Below are 8,725 nucleotides of genomic sequence, written 5' to 3' on the forward strand. Positions count from 1 at the left end.
TCTATTTCCAACCCCATCCAACCTGGCCTTGAACATCTCCAATGATGGGGCATCCACAACTCCTCTGGGCAGCGTGTTCCAGTGTCTCAGCACCCTCATGGTGAAGAAATGTATGTGAAGCCACAATGCAATGAGCAATTTCTGACTACAGTAATTCCAGCTAATTTTAAAGGACATTTATCTACTCCTTTTGGTAGAGGGAGATAATGACCATTTATTAGAAACAATGATAAAATTTCAACTTTATTTCCATTTGAAAGCATCGATTTGTCCTGACAAGAGACAATAACATTTTTATCAAAGCTTTCATTAGAAAGGGCTTCTCAGACCAAGGACTGTTTTTCTAATGAACCCAGATACACCATCTCACACGGATGACCTGCTTCCTAGGTTAGCATGTTGCGTGAGACACAGATCTCCATCCTCCTGATTCAAGTCTGAAGCATATGCAAAGCTTGCCTTCCCATATCAGAAGAGGGAAGCTAATTATTTGCAGAGTGTTTCTTCTTCTTTATCTCTGTCATCATCTTGCAGAACTGGAAAAAGAATGAAAATCCTGTCCAGACAGACCAAACAAGGGCTTTGTACAGTTCTTCTGACAGACAAGAACTGAGGTGGAGTGAACAAGTGTTGAGATGAAGATGAAAGGAAGAAATGGAGTTACATTCTCCATCTGTCTGGGAGGACAGGTGAAAAGTATTAATACAGTGCCACCTGACAGAATTGCTTTTGAACAAGGATAGTCCAAACCAGCTAGATAATGCTCAACATTTGTATATCACATTAAAAATTAAATCATTTTAGAACAGCCTCACATGCTGTACTGTTCATTATTGCACTGACATGAGAAAGGAAAAAAAAGAAAAAAAAAAAAGAAGAAAAAAGAAAAAAAAAAGAAACTGAAGTGCTGAAATGGCAAACAAGGACAAACTGTCCTCACAGTAGTTTTCACAAGGTAAGAAACAACTTTCACATATCAGCACGCTTCCTCCAAGAGCTGCAGTAACACTGATGGTTTCCTGATCCCGACAGCAGGTTCAGGGTCTTTTCTCTTCTGGTTTTCACGACGCTTCCCATGGTAACGTTCTAAGACATTGCTGTCCATGCTCTGAGCTGCTCACCCACTTCAGCTTGTCTCAAACCAGGATTTCTGCGCAAGAAGTGCTCCTTTTCCTCTCACTGGTCAGATCCACTGAAGACAACTGTCCACTGCTAGGACTAGGAGAAAATAAATCAGCAGGTCAGATTACATACATCACCAATGTAGGTGGAGGTTCTATTTCAAACGGGAGGTGACTCAGTGTTCTTCTGCAAGAAACACTACCAGACAGTCATCTTAAAATCTGAGCCAGAAGAAGGGCTCTTATGTGTCTGGAGAAACTAGGAGACCTGAAGTAAGGGTCTGCAAAACCCTTCTAGATGTTTTATGTACTCACCATTAAACCCCCAGATACAAAGTCCCACTATGAAGCTTTCTAAAATAAGACTTTTAATTTTTTTTTTAAACAGTTGTTTCAGGTGTGACAAATTTTTCCAGCTCCCATGAGTTGAGTTCCACGTGTACACCCAAATTTACAAAAGTGGATGACTAATCTTTTCCCCCTCTCTGTTATGCAATGGTAAACTTCTACATGTGGTTTCTTCCACCCAGGTGACAACATTGACCCAAGTCCTTAGGCACAGGCAGCCATGGTTTCCACATCAAGTCGTGCCCAATGAGATCACTTAATACTCTTAGTAAATGTTGCTGACTTATGGCATTAGTGATATTTCCACCTGTTGTCTCCAGAATATTATGTTGGTTGTGACTTGAGAGCATTTTAACTTTAAAACATTCAATCCTGACCTATAGCCTGATCTTTTGTACCTTTACGTTATTTAGATCTCAGATCTGTAAAAGTGGGAACTATAATCCCCATTTATTAAATATGGAACAATCTCAAATCCTTCCCTTCTCTTTTTCCTCTATTATGTAGGAAATAGTTAATTTCAGCACAAGTTTTGAGGCTGGTCTTGTTACTAATGATTTATTTGTATGTTTTGTTTTGGGTTGTTTCGTTGTGGGAGGGGATTCGTTTGGTTTTAAGAGAGGACCTTCTGCACTGCATTTAAACTTAGCACATAACAGCAGTGCTGGATGCAACTGAAGACCGAATTGGAGAGGAAAGATGCTGAGGAACCCAAAGTTGCACAAACCCACAGCTTCTCTTGAATCAAGTGACTCAAAGCGCACCAGGCAATGCTAACAGCAGAAAGGAGGTATAGTTTCCATAACCCCTTTATTCTATCCCCATAAACCAAGTGCATTTGGACACACTATCGCTAAAAGACATTATGCAGCTCTCAATACTTGAGGCAGAACTGATTAACAAATAGGCTGTAGAAAAGCAAGGAAATAGCTTTATTTTTCCAAAGTCCAAACTGAACTGACGGTTTCTTTTGGTGGATAGCAGGAGCGCTGCAGGTGACTCCTGTGAGACAGATGAAGGGAACTCCTTTCCATAAACACATTGTGAAACCATTAAAGCCTTGGTACCAAAAGAAATCTAACAGCAGATGAAGTTTTTCCAGCAGAGATAGGAAACACTAACTCATTGTCAACACATCAATTCTGCCAGCATTTTCTTAGGAAGCAACTCAAACACAGTTGTTTCCTTAAGGTTTAAACATTTCCGTTTAATGATTTGCCCTGATATTCAAAAACACTCAAGTTCTTATGAGTATACAATATTATCACCAAACATACTGACTGGGATCTGAGTGATTTCCATCGTGAGCTGACATTCAGCTGGAATTGGAACAATCCTCTGATATCCTAGAGCAGCCCTGCTGTCATACAGATCCATGTGTTTGTGAGAGTGACAAACAGCTCATTACATTGGGATTTTGGACTCCTAATTCTGCTCCTTACTTAGGCAGTAACCTTTAAGTAGATCTAGTATGCAGATGGGAAAAAAAAGTCATGGGCATTCTCACCTACAGGTGAAGAGAGTAGGTTAAAATACCATTTTTCTTTTTGTAACTGCAGCAGGAGGTTATGTAGAGTTCATAAAAATCTATGGATTGTTACTTCTAATACTTAGAAGCTTGATAACCTCAACATATTTTGAAATACCTGTATTCCCTTCAGCAAGTACTTGCCTTAGAAAAATGTTAAACTAGGTATGTTTTAGTGCATAGTTCCACTCTCTCCATGTACAAATAAGAAGGTGCATAAGTTGGTATAAATTTTAAATTAAGCCATTAAAGAGGAAAAAAAGAATCCTCACCTTTGCTAGACTACACTTTCGCTTTGATGAAAGGCAGTTCCCTCGTAAGGCTTCTCTTGTCTGTAGATAAAAAAATATATGAAAAATAAGGGGAATAACTTATCCAAGTGTAGAAGATGTTCATATAATCCAGAATAAGTGCTGAAGTGATCCCAGTACCTTTCTGTCAAGAAGTGTCCCAAACAACAGGATGAAGAATCCCTAAAAAATTGCAAAAAATAGTTAACAAAACCAGAATAACCACATGATGTTTCTTAAATCTAGGTGCTATTTCCTTAAGGACAGATGAAATAATGTTTTTATGATTGTAATAGATCTCAGCACCTATAACTCAGGAAACAACAATGTGCAAAATTAGTCTATCCACCCAGGTAACGTGGGCTCCCTGGGCATGTCAGGAATGGGTCTATAACAGATGCTAATCCTCATTACTAACTGGACTGATGGGTTACATACCAGGACTTTCTCATCCCACTCAGTAACTGTATTAGCCAAGAAGAGCTTAGGCAGCCTGGGCATACAACGGGATGTCAGGCAACATTGGATGTTTATGCTGATGAGTTAAGCTAGAATTTTCTGTGTATAATTCAATCATAGAATAGTTTGTGTTGGAAGGGACCTTTAAAGCTCACCCAGTCCAACCCCTGCCATGAGCAGGGACATCTTCACCCAGATCAGGTTGCTCAGAGCCCCGTCCAGCCCGGCCTGGGATGTCTCCAGGGATGGGGCATCCACCACCTCTCTGGGAAACCTGGGCCAGGGTTTCACCACCCACATTGTCAAAAATTTCTTCCTCATGTTTGGCCTGAATCTCCCCTCCCTTATTTTAAAACCATCACCCCTTGTCCTATCTAACAGGCCCTGCTAAAAAGTCACACTTTACACTGACCAGTTTGTTCCAGTACCCATCTGCAATGTCAATGCAGGATGCCTAGTGCATGTACCATGTGAAGTAGTTGAGCTGAAAGGAAAGCTTATGTCCTGTTCGTCATCACAACACATGCTGCCAGCCCCTCTTTGATCTGCTGCCTTTGCCAGGGCTTGAAGTTCGAGCACGTGCTATTCCCAGTCTCTTTATTTTTACCTGGAAGGCGTTCAGTAGCGCGAACGTAATGTGGAATGGCAGAGAGTGACTGTCGACAATAGTTGCTAATCCAAACCCCCAGGTGAGACCGAGAAGAGGTGTCAGAAGGGCAACGTTTTTGCTAATTCGGATCATGTTGCTCAAATCTTGTGACTTGCAGCCTTCTCCAACAGAAGATCTCCCAGTCTTTGCCACAACCACCCCCACCACCACTACATTCACAACAATGATGCTCAGAGCAGGTACAATAAAGGCCAAAAGGGCTTTTGTCTCGTACCAATTGAGCCAGCAGGCTCCGCTCCTTAAATACCCATTTTTTGGTTCAGTAATAGCAACAGTGAGGATAGATATGACCAAGGGACATCCATATCCAATAGAGAATGCTGTAGCTATGAATACAGGTCTTGTTATCTTAAAAAAAACTAATAATAATCCATAGAGAATCAAAAGGCCCAGGGTAAACATCCAGAAAAACAAGGCAAGATAGAAAAAGTGCAGGAAAAAAGTGGCTGCTACACATAACGGGTAGTTTAGGGCTGTATTGTGCACGATAGCTGCCAAGATGAACAAAACATCAGCAATGAGAAGTGATGTTGCAATGTTGACCAAACAAAAATGACGCATGTAGGTTATTTCAGTTTTTGTGACATGCTGCCAGACGACGGCCTCGATGGTGAGGCAGAGAGCCAAGCTGAGGATGGAAAGACCCAACCCTATGCGTGTAATGTAATCCAGCACCGCGTTTCGCAGCACGGTGGGGGACATCAAAATGGAGAAGGATTTGTACGTCCGGTGGTGATGCTTGCAGACGCAAACAACAGTGCTGGTGTTGTCCAGCTTCATTGTGCACGCCCTGGTATCCCATCTCCTTTTGGTAGAGTGCCACCCAACACACTGAGCCTCGACATTCTCCAGTTTGTTCACCTTTTCAAAGGTGAGTAAAATATGCCGGAGCTCTTCTGGCAGAGACACCGATAACACCATTCCATTCACAAGACCAGGGTCCAACTGGCTGGTTTCTATAATGGCTCCAAGCGTTGGAAATGCAATGCTGATGGCTTTGGAAGTCTTGGGTAACTTCAAAAGCTCTTCTTCTGGAATGACCAGGTGCCCAGTGATGTTGGCTGTGCTATTGAACTCCATAGAAAAATCAAAGCTCTTCCCTGAGGTATTTTTATGGATGCTGTAGCCTTTGGTAGAGATGAAGTGTTCCTGTATACTTTCTGATCCATTCCTTAGAAGAAGTTTCCCAGCAAATGCATTCACCGAATCCAGTAATATTGAACCAGCATTTCTGTCCCTTACAAAAGCCCAGTTGGAAACAATGGAGCTGTTCAGAATATGGTTTGCTATCCTGCTGTAACTCTGAAACAAGAAAAAAACACATTATTTTTCATGTTAAAAGAAATCAACTATTATTCTACTGGCAGAGCCTTCAGAAAGGCTCATTTAATTTAAAAGTTAATTTTATGAAGGGAGTATTCTTTGACAATGAACAGGTTCTCATGATCCATGCTGGTCAAACCCGAATACCTCATTGACATGGTTACTACCAGAATTGTCGTGCCCTCTTCATATCATAGTTCAAAAGGCGCTTGGAGAAGCAAATAAAAGGCAAAAATCAGGACATTGAAGTTCTGTTCCAGATGCTGACCCACTAAGCAGGTCTGCCTACATCACCCTCCCTACATTTCTTTCCCCACATCTCTGATTTCTGAGTTCATCAGGGAAAGATTTCAGTTTCTATTGTGCAACACATACCAACGCAGCTGTGGGTCAGCTTCTCCAAGGCTGCCTTCCCTACGGTGTCACACTTTGAAGATTAATCCTTCCTTCTACTGCTCTCCCATGTCTATAATAGCAGTTCCTGAAAACTTTTGCTTTTAAAGAAAGTAAATTCACAGAGTATTTTCACCACATATGAGTAGGTCAAACAGTGTCTCTGACAAAACCTGGCCCTCTCTGGACACTCCTTCCAGGTGATCTCCATGTGACTTGCCGTCACCACTTCATTGGATAGTGGCTATAAGGACAAAACACTGTATGGATCCTCTGGCAAGCTCAGAAACACCTCTTGAAACCCATGAAAGTACATACCTGCATTTTTCCCCTATTGACATTCTCTGATAAGAGCTGGGAAATCTTCTTCAGCAATTCCACTATATCTGCAATGTTTCCTGGAATGGCTGGTGACGACAGGATATCTGGGATGATGCATGAAAAATCAGCTTGGCAGTTACTGTTCTCACGGTCATCAGCACCAAAATATTTTGCTCCATCTCCAGGCTTCCCAAGCACTGGCTTTCCACCCCCAACAAAAGGAAGGTGTCCTCCAGCAATACTAACATGTCCTCCAGAGCTTGGAACCAGTTTATGTTCAAAAATCCTCTGGAGAAGGGAAAATAAATTTGAGAAAATTAATTGAAGTGAAGCTACAGTTACAACCAGGCAAGAGGTACAGCGCTGGGATGTGCAATGAATGTGCCGAACGGTCTGAAGTCCAGGACCAAAGCTCACCTGAGAAGAACATCTTGCTTGTAAAACATGCATGAATGAAGAGGCCACAACTACATACAGTGCTTTATTCTTGAAATGACTTGAATAAGTTTCTTTATTTTGTAGCTGGGGGAGAATTTACCATGAATCATCTGATTGTTACAGGTATTTGTGTTGGTTCCTTCTCAGGTTCATAATAATGTATCTGTCTTTGTTTAGATCCACGTGAAGGACACTAACAAAGTGAACAAGGCAACTTAATTTCTAAATTGTATTTCCATACAGGAATTTCCCAAATTCATTTCCCATTACTTGATTTAAGATGAAGTCAAAGCCTCTTACCAAATTAATCTGTATTTTAGGATCCCACCTTCTTCCCTTTGCTCAGGATTTAAAAGGTATGGAGGAATGGGTTATCTTTGCAAGAAATTACAAGTGTAGGTCAAAGTAGATGCATAACAGTCACCTCACCTGAAAAAGGGACTGAACATCCAGGCTTGCACAGGCATCTGTGAACATTTTCCACTTTCTGTCTTTGCAGACAAAACTTGTCTCCCCATGGAAGGAGGGAGAACAAGGCTGAATACATATAGCTCCGTTATCTTTGCAGGGAATTAGATTTATACACTCATCTGGAAAACAAATCAAGCAGATACTATTACAAGATGTAAGACAGCATACTGTGGTCCATGAGGTGAGTATCAGAGGAGTAAAGTATTGATAACTGATAACATTTCATTAAATTAAAAAGACACATCATAGATATTCTCTGTACCTTGCTGATTACCACTCTTTGATTCCTTACTGAGAACCTGAAAAATAAGGAAAAGTGGAATGTAGATTGAATGTTAAAATAAACAAGTAAAAGATGACTTCTTGGCACAAAATAGAAAAGTGATTTCAAGGGCAAAATAGTCCCTTTGAAGTCCAGAAGTCTTCTCAAGGTCCAGAATGCAGAGCTGATGGCCCCTTGCTTGTACAGATCAATTAGAGAACTCTACTCGCGGTTTGTGTCTCTATATCAAGCCTTTGGTTGCATCCTTCGACTGAAGTGACAGGATCACACATGCCTCCAGCAGTTATTCCTCAGTCAAAAGGCCTGTATTAGGCTTAAGCTCTCCAGTATTTCTCATACTGATGAGAATATGTGACTTGTTGGTGAGGCTATATGATCTGCATGACTTCTGCCATAAGATAGAGCTGTAGCTACACAGAATTACAGTGTACAGAATTAGCCACTTTGTTCCTTCCCGACTGGGAAGCAACCCCCAGTCAGGCATACCAGCCTTCTGCAGGTAGGACCACTTGCTGGGACTGCATGTCCTACAGCAAGATGCAATTAGAACAGGTGGTCAGACCTGGTTGTCAATGCTTGGTTAACATTCTATCATCTACAACCACCCAAAGCTTTCAGTCTGGAAGCAAAGCTTGGCTACACAATGCCTTGGAAATCAGAGTTATTGCTGGAGAGAACAGGCCGAACAGGAGATGTCTAACACTCCAAGAGTTGTGCTGGAGGTTGCTTGGCATATTCAGCTTCTTGAATACTTCAAAGTATCCTCTCTTGTAGTAATAGGACAAGGGGCAATGGTTTTCAAACTGAAAAAGGGTAGGCTTAGATTGGACATAATGAAGAAATGTTTTATCATGAGGGTGGGGGGGCACTGGAAGAGGTTGCCTAGAGAAGCTGTGGATGTCCCATCCCCAGAAGTGTTCAAGGCCAGGTTGGATGGGACTTCAAGCAACCTGGTCTAGTGAAACTTACCCTGAGAGCTGTGTGTGGCACGGCTGGGAAGAAGTGCAGAGCCCAAAGGACGAGGCAGTGTGCTACCCTCACCTTCATCACTTCACATTTGCTGCTTTCCTCCTGGAAGAA

At 41.7% G+C, this 8,725-nt stretch overlaps 1 protein-coding gene across 1 annotated transcript; it reads right to left on the reverse strand.

Annotated features, from left to right (window-relative positions):
- Nucleotides 1-323: 323 nt before the first annotated feature.
- On the reverse strand, nt 324-8,725 carry ADGRF4 (adhesion G protein-coupled receptor F4). The gene is made up of 8 exons (XM_071807309.1): nt 8,615-8,725; nt 7,625-7,661; nt 7,321-7,481; nt 6,451-6,741; nt 4,354-5,718; nt 3,429-3,470; nt 3,270-3,329; nt 324-1,218 (listed from the first exon to the last, which is right to left on the reverse strand). Exons 1-8 carry the CDS (start codon nt 8,690-8,692, stop codon nt 1,213-1,215), a joined length of 2,040 nt encoding a protein of 679 aa, XP_071663410.1. The 5' UTR covers nt 8,693-8,725; the 3' UTR covers nt 324-1,212.

The sequence above is a fragment of the Patagioenas fasciata genome, chromosome 3 (genome assembly GCF_037038585.1).
Source record: "Patagioenas fasciata isolate bPatFas1 chromosome 3, bPatFas1.hap1, whole genome shotgun sequence".
NCBI classification, from domain to species: domain Eukaryota; kingdom Metazoa; phylum Chordata; class Aves; order Columbiformes; family Columbidae; genus Patagioenas; species Patagioenas fasciata.

Coding starts and splice junctions, on each gene's coding strand:
- ADGRF4 (XM_071807309.1), bottom strand. CDS start 8,692: ATGAAGGTGAGGGTAGCACACTGCCTCGTCCTTTGGGCTCTGCACTTC. Junction 7,482..7,624: donor AAAGAGTGGTAATCAGCAAG/GTACAGAGAATA, acceptor TTTGTTTTCCAG/ATGAGTGTATAAATCTAATT. Junction 5,719..6,450: donor TCAATAGGGGAAAAATGCAG/GTATGTACTTTC, acceptor TTCTTGTTTCAG/AGTTACAGCAGGATAGCAAA.